This window comes from Somniosus microcephalus, chromosome 21, assembly GCF_052327205.1.
Source record: "Somniosus microcephalus isolate GS21.2 chromosome 21, FLI_Smic_1.0, whole genome shotgun sequence".
NCBI classification, from domain to species: Eukaryota; Metazoa; Chordata; class Chondrichthyes; order Squaliformes; family Somniosidae; genus Somniosus; species Somniosus microcephalus.
In genome coordinates this window covers 35,513,649-35,533,897 of record NC_141007.1, presented here as the reverse complement: position 1 = coordinate 35,533,897, position 20,249 = coordinate 35,513,649, and the positions used below count along the sequence as shown (strand labels likewise).

General features: G+C 45.0%; 1 protein-coding gene across 1 annotated transcript in view; it reads right to left on the bottom strand.

Annotated features, from left to right (window-relative positions):
* tbcd (tubulin folding cofactor D) overlaps window positions 1-20,249 on the bottom strand; it is a 354,778-nt gene that overhangs the window by 328,362 nt on the left and 6,167 nt on the right. Inside the window, exons 2-4 of the mRNA XM_085963427.1 lie at window positions 9,242-9,292; window positions 2,325-2,422; window positions 994-1,095 (exon numbers count right to left, since the gene is read on the bottom strand). Of these exons, the coding sequence (XP_085819553.1) occupies window positions 994-1,095; window positions 2,325-2,422; window positions 9,242-9,292 (251 nt within the window). The remainder of the gene's footprint in view (window positions 1-993; window positions 1,096-2,324; window positions 2,423-9,241; window positions 9,293-20,249) is intronic.

Here is a 20,249-nt window from a genome sequence, read left to right as displayed (position 1 = left end):
GCCGTGAAAAAATCTGAGACACCCTGAACATTACAGATGGACCTGGTTTCACGACTTATCACTCACTAATGTTACACAAGTTGGTGCACGTTTGTTATGCTCTTATGTTCTAATTCCATAGATACCATCTCGGGTTCAATGACGCCAGTCACTCCCATAAGGTATCTGTGCATATTACTTTTAAGGGAGTTGCCTCACACTGCCCTGCATCTACTTGTATGATAGCGGGGCCTGGGGCGGCGGGGTATAACAATGAAGGCCCCAGTGATTTTGATCTGGTTATGCGTCTTTTGCACACATTTCTTCAATCTCTCTGAAGCTGGACTGAGTTAAGACTATATGAGGCGAGGCTTGGTTTGAATTGTTAAGCTGCTTTATTCCACAGTCAGCTGAATGTACAGAGCAAGAGTCATGATCGGTTTCACTTAGTTCACTCGATACAACTTATCTCCACATAAGAACAAAAATAATGAACACACCACACTACCCCACTTCAGCTGATTTAAACAGACTAACTCCTCGGCATTCTGTCCTGCAATCCAGTGCAACACTTCTCTCCCTGCACTCCTGTCTGTCACTGCCATTTGCTGATTGTCTGTCTGTGCAGCATCCTATTTCCATTTTGTTGTTGTGTCTCTCTCTCCCTAACTCCACTTCAGATTTAGGCAGAGCTTGAAGGGGTTTCCTACACAGTGGACGAGAGGTGTTTTCTAATTACCCAGACAAGCTAACAAACAATTCATTGTTTATTTGCTGTGAAAAACAACTTCTGTTTAGCATATTAACCACCCATAATTTGGGTGCCCCTTTTTCGTTCAACACCTAAGAATACACACTTGCTTTAAAAAAAACTCACATTTCTGTTTTTATTTCAGATTTCCAGCATCTGCAGTATTTTCTTTGTGTTTTTCACATAAAAAGTAATTTGTTTATCCAAATCCTTTCTGTGGAAAAATAGTCCAAACCAATCCTGAATTGTCACACTCTACTTACATCACATTCGTTTGGGTCTTGCTGAGTGAGTAGATTCAACACTGGCTGCAAATCCACCACTTCGTGAGGGAACAATCTCAAAAAATATTTGTAGCCACGCATCTGCAATGGTAAAAACGTGTTATTCTGAACATCAGTCTGTTAAGTAATACATACAGGAAACTTTCTGGTATCCGGCACTGACGGGACCGAGCTGGTGCCGTACCATCAAAACTGCCGTATAAACCAGCGCTAATGTTAAAACATACGGAGCTTTTCAGCTCCGTGTGAATCAACAAACCCTGTCTTCAAAACAGTCGGCTGCAGCTTAAAAGCGTCTCTGTAGCTAAGCAACAGCTTCAGCTAGACCTTGCAGAGCCTGACTGGGAAATAAAAGCAACGAGAAGTAAAAAAACTTATAGGAAACGGCTCCTGAATTTTGCCGGTAGATAGAGCTTTCCGGACTTTTAACCTCCAGTTAAACAAAAGTTTCCTGTATTTACAGACAGGAAAACAAATGGTAATAAACTTCAGCAAATAGAAGAAGCTAATTTAGACTTTGTTGGTGAATTAAAAACAAATGTCAATCAAATGCCAACCTGGTCAAAACTATAAACACAAAATACCAAAATAATTGAACTAGTTTATATTCTTATTCCATGCAGATTTAACATCTACGTTTCCAAAGTCTGAACCATATCTTATGACATTTTACAATCATTTGTGTGATGTAACATGGACTTATCTGTGACGTACCAGCTACACTGCCAAATAAATGTGCAACTTACTGAGGAGACAGTACCAAGGATCAAGTCAGTAAAAAATAAATAAATTAAAAAAGTTTGTTTGAAGCATTTCTACACCGTATGCTGCACACTAGTTTTTTTTAAACAAACCTTGTGGTGTTACTGAAATTCTTCATTTTTTCTACTCAGAAGATTGGCCCTAGAGAAGCTAATGTAAGACATGGAACAATAAAACCTGGCGACAATTCTGGCTACTTAACTATCGAATTTTAGATGATATATTTAGAATAGCTCCGCTAGTAATTTAGGTCACATTTTCCCCAAGTTCTAGCTAGGCTGACTACAAAATAAATTATAAGCTAACTAAGATGCTCCTTTTATGACGATCACATCCAGAATGAAGCTGGATTCCAGTTAATTAGGTTATCTTGCTAAAACACTGAAAACAGAAATCAGGCCCTTCACTCAACAGACTGAATTGATGAACAGCAACTATCTAAACTAGTTATCATGCTTCGCATGCAATATTTTAATCTTACAATATTTGATCTGTGCAATAATAGGATTTCTCAATAAACCTTCAAGTACATATTTTACGCAGAGTACCTTTGTGATGAGATAGAGGAATTTGAATGCAAGATGAACAAGAGATGAAGGAGAATGCTCATTGCGCACTATGTCCAGCAGCATATTCAGCATCCATTCTAGAAGTAGTTAAAAAATAAAATTATAAAGAGAGAGATCCATCACAACAAAGGTAGCAAGAAATCCTTTATATCATCATAAAACAGATTCCTGCTAAAGCAAAGCTTTCCCAAGACATAAAGCAAGAATTGACAATCCAAAAAAGTGAATTTTCAACCATCTGCATCCTGAGATAGTTTCAACCAAGTCAGCTATAAAGGAAGACAGATAGTAACATTACATCCATTATGACTGCATTCACACAGCCTCAAGGGACATTCAGAATGTCATCTTTTGATTCTACACTCAGTCATTTCAAACCAGAGAGACCATCTTCCAAACATATTCAGATCAGTAAATAGTTTTACCCGTTTTCTAAATACATGTAATGCATCATGAGAGAACACTAATGTGGTATGTCCTAAATCCAAGTGGAGCTTTAAGATCTTAAGATGGTAAGTTAGTATTCATGGACAGAGTAGATTCAAGACTGAGATCAATAGATTTTTGGATACCAAGGGAATCGAGGGATATGGAGAACGGGCGGGAAGGTGGAGCTGAGGTAGAAGATCAGCCATGATCTTATTGAATGGCGGAGCTGGCTCGAAGGGCCGAATGGCCTACTCCTGCTCCAATTTCTTCTTATATTCTTAGAAAAACACAGGAGAGGAGAATTAGAAATCAAATTAAACAATTTTCTGTCCAGATCAACTAAAAAGTTGAGAATAAATGGAGGTTGATTGAGTTTAACCCTCCAGGCACCACTGATGAGTTTATGTGATTTTCACATCTAATATTAGCCTGGTTGCACCTATGATATGGTAATGTCAATCTTCGTCAACAAAGCTTTTTACTAACTGGAAGAACAGCCTTAAAGCTAGTTTTCAGACTGCAAACCTTTCTCTTTTTACAAAAAAAAAAGTCCTCAAAATAGCACTACCATAGGGCATGAAAAACACTTAATATAAAAAGATAAAGGAATAAAAAGTTAGAACAGGTAAAGTAGAGTTAAAATAGATAGAAAAGCAAAATGGTGAATTAAAAAGGACAGGAAGAGAACAAAAGGAAAATAGGAACAACAGGGTCAACGTAGGCAAAGTTGTTTCTTTTTTATTTTCATGTAGAATTGTGTTTTATGTATTTCATTTAGCCATTTTAGATCATTATTACAATAATTCAGCAATTCCTGCTCGAGTATTTTTATTTACTAATATACTATTTACTTAGAATCATAGAATGGTTACAGCACGGAAGACGGCCCATGTCGACGCTCAGCTAGTCCCACTCCCGCACCCTTTCCCCGTAGCCCTGCAATTTTTTTTCCCTTCAGATACTTATCCAACTTCCTTTTGAAAGATAAGGTTGAGTCTGCCTCCACCACCCTTTCAGGCAGTGCATTCCAGATCATAACCACTCGCTGCGTAACAACGTTTTTTCTTATGTCGCCTTTGGTTCTTTTGCCAATCACCTTAAATCTGTGTCCTCTGGTTCTCAACCCTTCTGCCAATGGGAACAGTTTCTCTCTATCTACTCTGTCCAGACCCCTTATGATTTTGAACACCTCTATCAAATCTCCTCTCAATCTTCTCTGCTCCAAGGAGAACACCACCAGCTTCTCCAGTCTATCCACATAACTGAAGTCCCTCATTCCTGGAATCATTCTCGTAAATCTTTTCAGCACCCTCTCCAAGGCCTTCACATCCTTCCTAAAGTGTGGTGCCCAGAATTGGACACAGTACTGGGGCCGAACTAGTGTTTTATACAGGTTCATCATAATTTCCACACTTTTGTACTCTATACCTCTATTTATGAAGCCCAGGATCCCGTAAGTCTTTTTAACTGCTTTCTCAACCTGCCCTGCCAACTTCAACGATTTGTGCACACATACCCCCAGGTATCTCTGTTCGTGCACCACCTTTAGGATTGTACCATTTAGTTTATACGTCCTCTCCCCATTCTTTCTACCAAAATGTACCACTTCACACTTTTCTGCGTTAAATTTCATCTGCCACGTGTCCACCCATTTCACCAGCCTGTCTATGTCTTCCTGAAGTCTATCGCTCTCCTCCTCACTGTTCACTATACTTCCCAGTTTTGTGTCATCTGCAAATTTTGAAATTGTGCCCTGTACACCCACGTCCAAGTCATTAATATACATCAAGAAAAGCAGTGGTCCTAGAACTGACCCCTGGGGAACCCCACTGTATACCTTCCTCCAGTCCGAAAAACAACCGTTCACCACTACTCTCTGTTTCCTGTCACTTAACCAATTTCGTATCCATGCTGTCACTGTCCCTTTTATTCTATGGGCTTCAATTTTGCTGGTAAGCCTATTATGTGGTACTTTGTCGAATGCCTTTTGGAAATCCATATACACTACGTCAACTGCATTACCCTCATCAACCCTCTCTGTTACCTCATAAAAAAACTCAATCAAGTTGGTTAAACACGATTTGCCTTTAACAAATCCATGCTGGCTTTCCTTAATTAATCCACACCTATCCAAGTGACTGTTCATTTTGTCCCTGATTACTGTTCCTAAAAGTTTCCCCACTACCGAGGTTAAACTGTCTGGCCTGTAATTGCTGGGTTTATCTTTACACCCTTTTTTGAACAATGGTGTAACATTTGCAATTCTCCAGTCCTCTGGCACCAGCCCCGTACCTATGGAGGATTGGAATATTATGGCCAGTACCACCGCAATTTCTGCCTTCAGTTCCCTCAACATCCTAGGATGTATCCCATCCGCTCTTGGTGATTTATCTACTTTAAGTACAGCCAGCCTTTCTAATACCTCTTCTTTATCCTATCAAGTGTCTCTACTACCTCCTCCTTCACTATGTCTATGGCAGCATCCTCTTCCTTGGTGCAAAGTACTCGTTTAGTACCTCAGCCATCCCCTCTGCCTCCATGCATAGGTCTCCCTTTTGGTCCCTAAACGGCCCCACCCCTCCTCTTACTACCATTTTACTATTTATATGCCTATAGAGTGCCACAATACATTAAGTGAAAACAACAGAACCAATTGGTCCAGGGAAACATCATTTTCCTGAAACAGGCAACATCTAAGGGTTAAGCAAGTAAAATTAAAAAGGATTTGAATGTGAAGAGCGTCTGTGACATTATGGTATAAAAAGTCTTACTTTATTTAGTAACTGGCAGACAAAATTATGTCGAAAAGCATTTTTGTTCCATCTGTAGCTCAGTGCATTACTCCCACCATCCAGTATTGCAGGACTGAACTAGGGAGGTTTAGAGAGTTTTCATATGGTTCACGAGCTGCAGTATCAAACAATAGCGAGCAAGCAGTTTGATCTCTGGGAAATGCTTGCCCCATCTAACTGCAGTCCCTAATGGCCAATCATACAGTAGAACTGACAACAATGATGGAGAACTTTGTGGCTCAGAGTATTCATAAACACGAATAAGCAAGCGGCCAAGGTTATTGGCCCCTAATTTGCAGTCAGCAGCAAAGCAAAGCAAGCCCTGAAGAATGCTGGCAAGACGTTTGCCTTTTTCGACGTTCAATTGATTGCAGCGCTCTGTCATGGGATTTCTAGTATGATACTGCAGTGACGTCAACAAGCTGTCTAAGCAGCGAATCACATTGAAGAATTCTCAGGCAGGAAACGAGAAGCTGCTTTTATCCGGACTTTTTAAAAATGTTACAGAGAGTGAAATAACAATTGGGACTTTCACATGAAGATAAGGTAGAAGCTGAAATATCATGACCAAACTTTAAACAAATTTTAACATTTTTAAAAATTGTAATTTTTAGCATAATGGAGAAATTTGACACTGCACAAATATAAAAATTATTTTTTCAGGGCCAGAACATTTGTTACCAGTCAATATACACTGTTAAAATCCCAGTTGCACCTGATCCAAGAAGGCTTAACATTTAATGGGGTATTTAACAGGGATATTACTGCGGAAAAGCCATGTTTCTGTCAGTTTCACTGATTGCTGGCTATGGGTTGTTGGGGGGGGGGGGGGGGGGCAGGGAGAGAAGAGAGGAGGGAGGAGAAGTTCCACAGCGCAGCGCCGCTCAATCCTGAAGTTGCGGTTAGTTTCAGAGGGGTAATGAAGGCAAATGCTGACAGTTCCCTGTCATTACCCACCGCAAATTCCAGGCCAATGTACAAAGTCTTCACTGTTTTAATACAAGTTGATTCAATGATGGTGGTATTCGAAAGGGATTAAAATTGTGTCCTAGTACAATATTTATTCAAGATAATTTCCAGTTTTAAAAAAAACCCACCCTTCCTTCTTCACAGTGATACAAATGTCATGGAAATCGAAACAGCCAGATTTGGCAGAAGAATAGAAGTTTAAACTGAAAATCTAGTAAGTGGTAGCAAAAGACTGAGATATACTAGAAGATTGCAGGGGTACAGGAATACATTCAAGTGACTGTGTGGAACAAAAGATATATGAGCGTACAACACCCTTCATTCAGCATGGAGTTGAAGCAACCAGCAGAAAGTGTCAGCAGTAGGACTGTGTTTTGCACAAAGATTTTCAGGGTTAAATTAAAGCAAGTAACAAAACTGGAAATGTAAACTTGGTGTGGGAAAACAGATCAGCAGATTTATGCTAGCTTGCTCAGGAGACTCCAAGATGGCAGACATGGATTGCTGGACAGGTAGGTTGCAGGTCACAAAGCAAACTAATATTAATATTCATGATAATTCATGATCATGGCCACCAATAAAATATGATAAATATAAACTTTTGTCATTTGTGAGCCGCTCTCACTCAGATATTTACTGTATCATACTGCTAGCTATAATATAAACCCTATGGGCCGTACATTCCGATGCCTATGGGTGTGTACGGGCTGTGTACACACCCGTAGGGACATCGGAAATGCCAGTTTCAGGCATGCCAAGCACATGCGCTGAAAACCGGCATTTCCAATCAGTCAAGAATGCTCTGACAGATCGGACACCTGCCCTGGAGAAGGGCCTCTGCAGGTGGAGAGTTCCGCTTTCTGCAGAACCTCCGCCCGCAGAAAACACTTAGAAATCTTACGCGTAAGGCCTGCTTTTACCAGCATAAGATTTGAAAAAAAGTAATTTAAAAAATTCACTCATTTATCATTTTAAAAAAGCCAAGTTTATTTTTAGTTCTGTAAAGAACTTTAATTATTTTTTTCCAAAAATTAAATTTTTGTTTTAAAATACAATTTATTGTAATTTCAACACATTTCAAAAATGTGATTTAAAAAAAAAATGTATTTAATGTTTTACAGTGTTTTTGGGGTGATCTCCATTCATATGTGTGACAGGTCTATCTGTCAAGTGTATGAAGGGAGATTCCCTTCTCCTATTGGCTCCCCATGGCCCACGTGATCCCAGGGACGCTTGCGAACTGCCTGCGCCTCTGGGATACGAGGGCCCTGTGTACTTGGAGTTGGAGAGGCCCAGGATCAGAACTATACGCACCTCGGGAGCCCTCAGGTAAGTCCGTAGATTTTTTCCAGATTGGAGGCCTCCGCACGCAGGAAGCCTCCGATCGGAAAATATGTATCTAATATGTATCTAATTAGTCAACATCATCTATATGGTCCATTTGTGACTTTAATGCTTAGGAGCCATCCTCAGTGAAATATTAATAGATATCACAAACTTCAACATTACATATTCTACACACACCAAACCACAGCCAGGAGTAAAATAACTGGCAAAAGAACTAGAGCAGAAATGAGGAGGTATTTTTCCCCCAGAGGGTTGTTAAGATCTGGAATGCACTACCTGAAAGAGTGGTGGAAGCAGATTCCATAGAAACTATCAAAAGACAATTGGACATGTACTTGCAGAGGACAAATTTGCAGGGTTAGGGGGGAAAAGCTGGGGTGTGGAACTAAATTGGACAGCTCTTTCAAAAAAACAGCACAGGCACGACAGGCCGAATGGCCTCCTTCTGTGCTGTAAGATTCGAAGTTAAAGACAATTTAAAGCTAATGGCCCGGATTTTGCAGTCGGTATGGTGGCATACTCTCATCCATACCAAACGGGCCATGATAAAGCAATCGCTGGCGCAGATTTGGAATATTTGACAACCGACTGGCCAGCAATTGCGCACGGAAATGTTACGGTTGATGCAAACAGGCGCATATCATAAATTATGCACATACACTGCATCAAAAGAGTTTATGCAAATATTGGCCCGGATTACTGTTTTAATGTCTGATATCATCAAAAAATTACATTTTTATTGAGGTTGGTGGAATGAAGGTAATTGGGAATACGATTCCAATTCTGTAAATTGTAATTCGATCAGATTTCGGGATTCCATTACATCTCATTACGGGATTCCCTTCGGAATTGATTAAAATGAAATTCTGCTTTGTGACTGGAGGACCAGGCCCATGTGATCCCAGGTACGCTTTCACACCACCTGCGCCCCTGGGATCTGTGGGCATTACGCAGCCCTCCGCCTCGAGGCTGGAGAACACAGGTTTTCACAGCCTCGCCGCCAGCAGGTAGGTTCGTAATTCTTTTGTGGGTCGGAGGCATACTCCGGAGGTACGCCTCCCAGCATAATTTTTGGCCACAATTGCATGTCTAAGAAGCTAGTCACCGCAAAAGAATTTTACAGCAAATACTTGTGAATTGTTCTGTCACTATGACAACACAGAATTATATAATTTTAAAGCACAGAAAAAGCCATTTTGCCAATTGCGCCTGTGCCAGTACATAAGGCAAATAGAAAGGTTGTTTGTTTATGCTGGAGTTCAAGTACTTTATGTGGAATATATTACTTATATAGTATCTTTTCCTTATCCACAGACTAGAAGAATAGAGTGTAGTCCCTTCAAACATATATGGTCTTACCCAAATGTGGGTCCAGCAGATGAGGTTGTTCCTGGTATTTCTCCATTATGACTAGAACAAGAAAGAAAAATGTATTAGTGGGCAAAATATGTTTGGTTATGCAATATCCAGACATTAGTATCAAGTAGAAAACAATTTTGTCGCGAACAGTTACAATGCTGGCCTTGCAGCAGTTTTTCCCAGATCTGTGTGACTTTGAGCCTCAGCGCTGAGAGATCACCTGGTCATTATCACATTTGTGGGACCTTACTGTGCGCACATTGGCTGCCGCATTTCCTACATAACAGCAGAGACTACACTTCAAAAGTAGTTCATTGGCTGTAAAGCGCTTTGGGGTGTCCCAAGGTCGTGAAAGGTGCAATATAAATACAAGCCTTTCTTCTTTCATAGCTGTCTGCTAATTAAATTTGCCTTGTAAATTCACTGGATGCAACACAAAGCCATCACAAGCCAGTTCATCTCAGAGGATGAACAATTAAGTTGCATTTATACAGCATTTTATCACATCCTCAGCAAATCTCAAAGTGCTTCACAACCAATGAAGGACTTTTGAAATCATTGTTATGGGGCCAAATGCAACAGGCAATATACAAACAGCAAGGTCACACAAACAGCAAGAGAGATGAATGACCAGTTAACCTATTATTGGAGGTGTTGGTTGAGGGAGGAATATTGACACTGGATGAACCACCTGCTCTTTTTCAAATAGTGCCTTGGGATCGTTTATGTTCACCTGAACAAGCTGACAGGGCCGTAGTTTAACTCTCAGCCAAAAGATGGCACCTCCAGCAATGCAGCTTTCACTCCGTGCTGTGCTGCAATATCTGCCTTAGATTATGCTCAGGTTCTGGAGTGGAGTTTGAACCTCGATCATAGAGCTAAACCGATGGAGTTTATGGAAAGGAGACCATCACTCAGGTTCTCAAAAGCTGTACAGGGACAAGCAGTTCACGTAGGAAATACAGGAAAGAAAACCAATAAAGAACTTTCTGGAAGTACAGGTTAAGAAATCACTGATAAACGAGCGTAGTGAAATGCAAAAAGAATTTTTGAAAATGATGTTTTTAACTGGAAATCATTCTAAGGTTTAGCTAGATTACCTTTGCCATTCATTACAGTCAATTCCAGGGAGTCTGGCTAAAGAGTTAAACTTTTAATGAAAAAAAATCAACTCATCATAAAACTGATGTCCTGACTACAAGCAATGAGTAAATAAAAAAGCTGCTTTAATTCCACTTCTAATGAATGCTTGAAAAACAAAGCGCATACAAAAGCAACAGTTTATTTTGATAATTATTGTTTATTTCATGTAGTTCGAAGCATCTGAAGAGACATGGTAATGAACAGTTTCAATATTTCACATCATTTGAAAATTTCTAAATATTTTTGTGGTCTGACAAACTATAGCAGTGTTTGTTTAATGTGTCACACATCCAACTAGGTTGGTTTTATTTATGATAGTTACTGACAACATAAAATCACAACAAAAATATTTACCAAACAAACTGCACTCCTAAACAAGTGTAATGAAGATCAGGCATTGGACCTGAAATTGCAGTCTCCGTGACGGCATACTCTCAGAGTACGCTGTCGTAATCCGTTTGAAAGGCCCCGCAACTTCTGGATTTCCGCGGAACTTGTCTTGACAGATCATCCGAACCGTCTGAAAAATGAGTATTGCTGGTGCAGAGTTGAGCTATTTGCCCAACAACTGCCCATGCAACTCTTACGGCTGGTAAAATCAGCGTAAGGATATATATAAGGCTTAAACAAAACATTTAAAAATCCCAAATTATGCACAGACACTTTAATTGAGTTTATGCATTTAGTGGCTGTTTAAAATGATTTCTCAAAAAATTAAATTTTTAGTGAGGTTGGTGCAATGAATAAATTTGCAGTTCAGTACATTTATAATTATTAGAATTCTGTACATTGTATAATTATTTGGGGATTCCATTGCCTATCATTAGGGGATTCCCTTCGTAAATGATTGCAATGGAGGAGCGGGCCCACGTGATCTCAGGGGCGCTTCCGAACCACCTGCATCACTGGGATCCGTGGGCCTTTAAGCTGCCGTCCACCTGGAGGCCCGAGACCGCAACTCTTCGCAGCCTAGGCACCTGGAGGTAAATTCGTAAATGTTTCGCAGGTCAGAGGCGTACCCCGGAGATACACCTCCGACCGCAATTTCTAGGTCATTAGGTTTGCAGACAAACATCCTTAAATCACCAATCACTACACTGCAAGTTTCTTATTAGACACTGACAGTTAGATAGGTGTACTGAATGTGGCAAAGCACTCCCCTCAGTTATAGTGTAATATTCACAGTCTGAGAGAAGGTATAGATTCTCATATACAAGTATGACGTAAAAAGTGTAGCTGTCCCATCCATGCCACATGACTAGTGCCCCAACTCTGACACGAACAGTGCACATCCATAGGTATACCTCATGTTAAATACAAGTAACAATTTCCGTGGCAAATCTGGCACAATGAGATCAAAACAGCCTCAAATATTAGGTTTATATAGTACATTTTGTGACACTGTCTGTAGCTGCTTTTGACTACTTACTAACTAATGATATGAGCTAGATCCACTTCCACTGCATTAGTGAACAAAGTGCCAAGCTTGCAAGAAGTTGTTAAAAGCACAAATGGAAAAGTAAAGACAAAACGAAAAAGTGGTGATCTGAAATTAAAGCAGAAAATGCTGGAAATACCCGATCAGTATCCATCGGCAATTGAAAAGAAAAGTGACAAACTATTCCTGGTCAAAGAAAATTATGTCAATTTTAAATGTCCAGTATAGTTTGAAGATTTTGAATGTAAACAAGGTACAAATCAGATCAGTTTTGCTCTCAAATTTTAAAGCAGCAATCTTTTGTAACTAACAGTTTGATTATAATGAATTGGTAGCAGATTCCATCCACAATTCAGAAACGTCGCTGTTACTGCAGTAAGATCTATACTTTTTTTTCAAATCTCAGAACTCCTCACCCTGTATCCCTAAGTCCACCATTTGGGGTAAATCAGCACTGGTATGTTAGCTTGTCTGATGTCATCATGCCCAACACACTGCTGACATAATGCTCACCATGTCACTGTTAGTTTGTGACAGGTGCGGAAAAGACAGTAAAAATGGCAAATCTCTATGATTTTGGGATGAGCTTACAATAAAAAAGTGCAGGTCTTTATTTACTATCCCTGGTAAGTAGGAAATAACCTGCTGTAGTTCATGGAATTTTGGAGTGACTGCAACACTCCCAGGAAAGAAAACTCATTTTTGTGATATAGATCAATGATTTAGACTTCAATGTCGGGGGTATGATGAAGTTTGCAGATGATACAAACATTGGCCGTGTGGTTGATAGTGAGGAAGAAAGCTGTAGACTGCAGGAAGATGTCAATGGACTGGTCAGGTGGGCAGACAAGTGGCAAATGGAATTCAACCCAGAGAATTGTGAGGTAATGCATTTGGGAAGGGAAAACAAGGCAAGGGAATACACAATAAATGGTAGAATACTGAGAAGTGTAAAGGAAGAGAGGGACCTTGGAGTGTATGTCCACAGATCCCTGAAGGTAGCAGGACAGGTAATTAAGGTGGTTAAGAAGGCCTATGGAATGCTTGCCTTTATTAGCCGTGACATAGAATAAGAGCAGGGAGGTTATGCTTGAACTGTATAAAACACTAGTTAGGCCACAGCTAGAGTACTGTGTACAGTTCTGGTCACCACATTACAGGAAAGATGTGATCACACTAGAGAGGGTGCAGAGGAGATTTACGGGGATGTTGCCAGGACTGGAGAATTTTAGCTATGAGGTAAGATTGAATAGGCTGGCGTTGTTTTCTTTGGAACAGAGGAGGCTGAGGGGAGACTTAATTGAGGTGTAAAAAATTATGAGGGGCTGAGATAGGGTGGACAGGAAGGACCTATTTCCCTTAGCAGAGAGGTCAATAAACGGGGGGCATAGATTTAAAGTAATTGGTAGAAGGATTCGAGGGGAGTTGAGGAGAACTTTTTTCACCCAGAGGGTGGTAGGGGTCTGGAACTCACTGCCTGAAAGGGTGGTAGAGGCAGAAACCCTCATCGCATTTAAAAAGTACTTGGATATGCACTTGAAGTGCCGTAACCTACAGGGCTACAGACCAAGAGCTGGAAAGTGGGATTAGGCCGGATAGCTCTTTTTCGGCCGGCACAGACACAATGGGCCAAATGGCCTCCTTCTGTGCCATAAATTTCTATGATTCTATAATACTTCAATGATGTTTAGTAGTTGTCACCAAAACAATAGCAATAAATTTGTAAGTAGGCAATACAATTTATAAACAGAATTCTGTGTCAGGACTGCAAGAGGTTCCATTTCCTTATTATTTACACTGCAGATAACATTCAAACCTGTTATAATGTCATCTATACTGCCACTTTTGCTTTGATGCAAAGTATTTTGGGTGCGCATCAATCTAGGAGAATGTACCAATGCATCTGGGGTGTGAAGCCACCACCAAAAGGTCATATTGCATTGGTTTTGTTCTCAAAGAGTGCAGTATAAACCAGCCGTAAAATGCTAATGCCCAGCTATAAATATCATCACATGCTGAGGATATGGAACAAATAACAGCCTCCTCCAGTGCAAAAAAGGCAGCAAAAAAACACAGAATTTTTAAAATGTCGATACTTATTGCGCATAATTTATCATGGAATTATGCAAATGCTCTAACGCCATTGCTGGTTTCAAGTCACAGCTATAGAATCACTGCACTCAAAATTTGTTCTGGTGCCTTATATCGTACAAACCTTTAAACTCAAAAGACAGGGGGAGAGATCTGCAAGAAATGAAACAAGCTTAAATATAAACAAAACAGGAAAGGAGAGCATAAAACAGACTAAACTAAGGGAGGACATTGGCCAGGGAATAAATAGAGTTATAGAACAGGAGTGTAAAAAGATAGTTAAAAATAAAGTGAGAGGTACTGCTATTAAAAATGAGTTAAACGGTCTATACAACAACGCACAGTGTCCATAATAAGGGGAACTGGAGGCAATAATACGTTGTGAGGAACCAGATATAGTAGGGATTATTGAGACATGGCTACAGAAAAATGATAACTAAGAATTAAACATTGCAGGGTATAAAATATTTAGAAGAGAGGGAAAAAGGGGAGGTGGAATAGCTGTACTTATTAGAGATAACATAATGGCAGCAGAAGAGTGACACAGCCATCAATAAGGCAGAAATAGAATCCATGTGGATAGAGATAAAAGATAATAAAGGAACAATCACACTAACAGGGAGTAGTCTACAGACCACCTAATAGTGGAAGAGAGGTGGTGGAAGAAATATGGAAATGAGTAAAAAAACATAGAATAATAATCATGGGAGATTTCAACTTCCCCTGAAATTAATTGGCCAGAAGAGGTAGGTCACAGGGATAAGAAAATGGAGTTCCTACTAAGTGTATAGGACTCCTTTCCAATCCAGTATGCAAGAAGCCCAATAAGGAAGGATTTACCACTGGAGTTAGTAATGGGGAATGAACCAGTGCAAATATGAGAAGCAAAAGTAGGGAAACACCTAGGCAATAATGACCATAATATAATATAGTTTAAGATAATAATTGAGATGGACATAAGCATGACAAAGACCAGGGTAATAAATTGGAGAAAAGGTGATTTTGAGGAGCCGAGAATAGAACTTCGAAAATAAAATGAAAACAAACAATAATGTAGAACAGCAATGGGAAACATTTAAAACGGTGTTCGACAGAGTCCAGCTAAAAAAAACAAGAACAAACTAAACACTAATGAGACACCATGCATGAATAAAGACATAAGGGAAAAAAATGAGAGCAAGGAAAGAGGCGTATATGAAATACATGGACAGCAGGGGAGAGTATGACGAGAGAGAATACGAAGAGATTAGGAGAGAAATCAAAAAAAATAATTAGGAAACAAAGAGGAACTATGAAATTAAATTATCAAGGAACATAAAAAATAGTAAAATATTCTATAGGCACATAAATAAAAATAGGAGTCAGGATGGGAATAGGACCACTAAGGGATAGACATGATAAAATCACAGGCAGCTATAGCAAAATGGCAGAAATATTAAATAATTATTTTGCTTCAGTATTTACCAGGGAGACAGATCAGGTGCACATGACATCGGAAGATGAGATTAGAAATGATTTAAAATAGAGGAGAAATATTAAATAAACTAATCAAGCTTGAAAAGGGGAAAACCCTTGGTCTGGACGGATTGCATCCACGCATTTTAAAAGAATCTAGGGAAGAGATAGCAGAGGCATTATTACAAATATTTAATACAAGAGATAGAACATGCCCAGGGAACTACAGACCAGTCAGCTTAATATCAGTGGTAGGAAAAATAATGGAATCTCTACTAGAAACCAAAAATAATAATGAATAGTCAGCATGGATTTCAAAAGGGAAAGTCTTGCTTGACCAACCTCGCTGAATTCTTTGAAGAGGTAACAGACAGAGTAGACAAGGGTAATGGAGTAGATATAATATATCTAGATTTCCAAAAGGCCTTTGTAAAGTTACCACATAATAGACTAATGATAAGGTCAGAGCATGCGGACTCAGGGGACAAGTAGCAGAAAGGATATCTAGCTGGCTGCAAGACAGAAAGTAGAGAGTAGGGGTAAAGGATAGCTATTCAGAGTGGCAGAAGATAGGAAGTGGGGTCCCACAACGATCATTGCTGGGATTATTGTTGTTCACAATTAATATTAACAACTTAGACTTTGCAATCTAGAACACAATTTCTAAATTTGTGGACAACACCAATTTTTTTGGGGGGGGGTGATAGTCAATACTGAGGAAGACTGCAACAAACTACAAGGAGACATTAATAAATTTGCAGAATGAGCAAATAATTGGCAAATAAATTTCAAAATAGATAAGTGTGAGCTATTACATTTTGGTAAGAAAAATAAGGAAGTCACTTATTACTTGGAAAATAAGAATCTAAATGGAGTAGAGGAGGAAAGGGATCTGGGAGTATAAATACACAAATCACTAAAAGTAGTAACTCAGGTTAATAAGGCCATAAAAAAGGCAAACCAAGCACTAGGGTTCACTTCTAGAGGGGTAGAATTGAAAAGTAGAGAAGTTATGCTAAACTTGTATCGAACCTTGGTTAGACCGCTCTTAGAGCACTGCGTACAGTTCCAATTGCCATATTATATAAAAAAGTATATGAAGGCGCTAGAGAGGGCGCAAAAAAGATTTACAAAAATGACACCAGAACTGCGAGCGTATACATTTCAGAAAAGGATGAACAGGCTGGGTCTATTTTCTCTTGAAAAGAGAAGGCTGAGGCGTGATGTAATAGAGGTCTTTAAAATTATGAAATGTTTTGATAGAGTGGATACAGAGTGTTTCCACTTGTGGGGAAGAGCATAACTAGAGGCCATCAGTATAAGATAGTCACCAAGAAATCCAATAGGGAATTCAGAAGAAACTTCTTTACCCAGAGAGTGGTGAGAATGTGGAACTGGCTACCACAGGGAGTAATGGAGATGAATAGTATCGATGCATTTAAGGGGAAGCTAGATACGCATATGAGGGAGAAGGGAATAGAGGGTTATGCTGAGGAGAGTTAGATGAGGAAAGAAGGGAGGAGGCTCAAGTAGAGCATAAATGCAGCATGAATTGGTTGGGCCAAATAAGCCTGTTTCTGTGCTGTATATTCTATGCAAGTCTATGTAAACCCTGAGATTATATTTAAAGTTAAACTTGGAATCTGAAATAAAATAGAAAATGTTGGAAATACACAGATCAGTCAACATCTGAAAGAGAAAGACAAGGTAATAAAACCCTTCAACAGAAATGTTCTGGTCAGGAGAGTTCCTTCACAGAACACAAAAGGCTTCTCTTCCTGACCATGCCACTTCTGTTGAACATTACTGCTTGACACATTAGCATATCTCTCTCTCTCTCTCTTACATGCCGACTGACCTGCTGTGTAATTTTTAGTATTTTCACGCTATCCCCAAAATAAGATTATTGCCTTGAAATCTCTCCCTTGTCTCCATTATTTATAATATACATGGTACTTAAAACGTATGCAGGTCATTTAGACAGGGTTTTTTTGTGCTGGCAGTGCCCATCAATATTCACACCAGTGGTCAGTGCAAATAATGGCTCTGTCAGATAACCTTCACAAGCTTCAACAGTAGCTGCCAGTATGATTGCTGAGACTTACTTTTGGAGAAATAACCTCGAAACTGATCATGAGAGAAATCTAGGTTCAGTACAAGATACAAGGAATGTGTGGCATGGTACTGAGCCACACATCGGGGATGCGCAAAAGGCCAGAATTGGAGGAGCGCAGAGATCTCGGAGGGTTGTAGGACTGGAGAAGATTACAGACATAAGATGGGACGAATCCGTGGAGGGATTTGAAAACAAGGATGAGAATTTTTAAATGGAGGCGGAGCAGGACCAGGAGCCAATGTAGGTCAACAAGCACAGGGGTGATGGGCAAACAGGACTTGGTGCGAGTTACGACATGGACAGCCAGGTTTCAGAGGAGGTCAAGTTTAAGGAGGGAGGTCGGCATTAGAATAACGGTCAACAAAAATAATCTGGATGTTAGTCAACATCTGTGATGAGAAAAGTCGGGTGATTGGTTTTGTGGAAGGGGGAGTGCACGGAGGAGGAGGTAGGGGAGGGAAGGGGGGGGGAGGGGGTGCGCGGGGAGGGTGCACGGGAGAGGGGGGAGGGAGGGGGGCGCGCGGGAGAGGGAGGGGGCGCGCGGGAGAGGGAGGGGGGCGCGCGGGAGAGGGAGGGGGGCGCGCGGGAGAGAGGGAGGGGGGCGCGCGGGAGAGGGGGGGCGCGCGGGAGAGGGGGGGCGCGCGGGAGGGAGTGGGGCGCGCGGGAGAGGGGGGGCGCGCGGGAGAGGGGGGGAGGGAGGGGGGGAGGGAGGGGGGCGCGCGGGAGAGGGGGGGAGGGAGGGGGGCGCGCGGGGGAGGGAGGGGGGCGCGCGGGGGAGGGAGGGGGGAGCGCGGGAGAGGGAGGGGGGCGCGCGGGAGAGGGAGGGGGCGCGCGGGAGAGGGAGGGGGGCGCGCGGGAGAGGGAGGGGGGCGCGCGGGAGAGGGAGGGGGGCGCGCGGGAGAGGGAGGGGGGCGCGCGGGAGAGGGAGGGGGGCGCGCGGGAGAGGGAGGGGGGCGCGCGGGAGAGGGAGGGGGGCGCGCGGGAGAGGGAGGGGGGCGCGCGGGAGAGGGAGGGGGGCGCGCGGGAGAGGGAGGGGGGCGCGCGGGAGAGGGAGGGGGGCGCGCGGGGAGAGGGAGGGGGGCGCGCGGGAGAGGGAGGGGGGCGCGCGGGAGAGGGAGGGGGCGCGCGGGAGAGGGAGGGGGGCGCGCGGGAGAGGGAGGGGGGCGCGCGGGAGAGGGAGGGGGGCGCGCGGGAGAGGGAGGGGGGCGCGCGGGAGAGGGAGGGGGGCGCGCGGGAGAGGGAGGGGGGCGCGCGGGAGAGGGAGGGGGGCGCGCGGGAGAGGGAGGGGGGCGCGCGGGAGAGGGAGGGGGGCGCGCGGGAGAGGGAGGGGGGCGCGCGGGAGAGGGAGGGGGGCGCGCGGGAGAGGGAGGGGGGCGCGCGGGAGAGGGAGGGGGGCGCGCGGGAGAGGGAGGGGGGCGCGCGGGAGAGGGGGAGGGAGGGGGGCGCGCGGGAGAGGGGGAGGGAGGGGGGCGCGCGGGAGAGGGGGAGGGAGGGGGGCGCGCGGGAGAGGGGGAGGGAGGGGGGCGCGCGGGAGAGGGGGCGCGCGGGAGAGGGGGAGGGGGGCGCGCGGGAGAGGGGGGAGGGGGGGGGCGCGCGGGAGAGGGGGGAGGGAGGGGGGCGCGCGGGAGAGGGGGGAGGGAGGGGGGCGCGCGGGAGAGGGGGGAGGGAGGGGGGCGCGCGGGAGAGGGGGCGCGCGGGAGAGGGGGGAGGGAGGGGGTCGCGCGGGAGAGGGGGGAGGGAGGGGCGCGCGGGAGAGGGGGGAGGGAGGGGGCGCGCGGGAGAGGGGGGAGGGAGGGGGGCGCGCGGGAGAGGGGGGAGGGAGGGGGGGCGCGCGGGAGAGGGGGGAGGGAGGGGGGCGCGCGGGAGAGGGAGGGGGCGCGCGGGAGAGGGGGGGAGGGAGGGGGGCGCGCGGGAGAGGGGGGGAGAGAGGGGGGCGCGCGGGAGAGGGGGGAGGGAGGGGGGCGCGCGGGAGAGGGGGGAGGGAGAGGGGGCGCGCGGGAGAGGGGGGAGGGAGGGGGGCGCGCGGGAGAGGGGGGAGGGAGGGGGGCGCGCGGGAGAGGGGGGGAGGAGGGGGGCGCGCGGGAGAGGGGGGGAGGAGGGGGGGAGGAGGGGGGCGCGCGGGAGAGAGGGGAGGGAGGGGGGCGCGCGGGAGAGGAGAGCGCGGGAGAGGGGGGAGGGAGGGGAGCGCGCGGGGAGAGGGGGGGAAGGAGGGGGGGAAGGAGGGGGGCGCGCGGGAGAGGGGGGAGGGAGGGGGCGCGCGGGAGAGGGGGGAGGGAGGGGGCGCGCGGGAGAGGGGGGAGGGAGGGGGGCGCGCGGGAGAGGGGGGAGGGAGGGGGGCGCGCGGAGAGGGGGGAGGGAGGGGGGCGCGCGGGAGAGGGGGGAGGGAGGGGGGCGCGCGGAGAGGGGGGGAGGGAGGGGGGCGCGCGGGAGAGGGGGGAGGGAGGGGGGGCGCGCGGGAGAGGGGGGAGGGAGGGGGGCGCGCGGGAGAGGGGGGGAGGGAGGGGGGCGCGCGGGAGAGGGGGGGAGGGAGGGGGGCGCGCGGGAGAGGGGGGAGGGAGGGGGGCGCGCGGGAGAGGGGGGAGGGAGGGGGGCGCGCGGGAGAGGGGGGAGGGAGGGGGGCGCGCGGGAGAGAGGGGGGAGGGAGGGGGGCGCGCGGGAGAGGGGGGAGGGAGCGGGGCGCGCGGGAGAGGGGGGGAGGGAGGGGGGCGCGCGGGAGAGGGGGGAGGGAGGGGGGCGCGCGCGGGAGAGGGGGAGGGAGGGGGGGC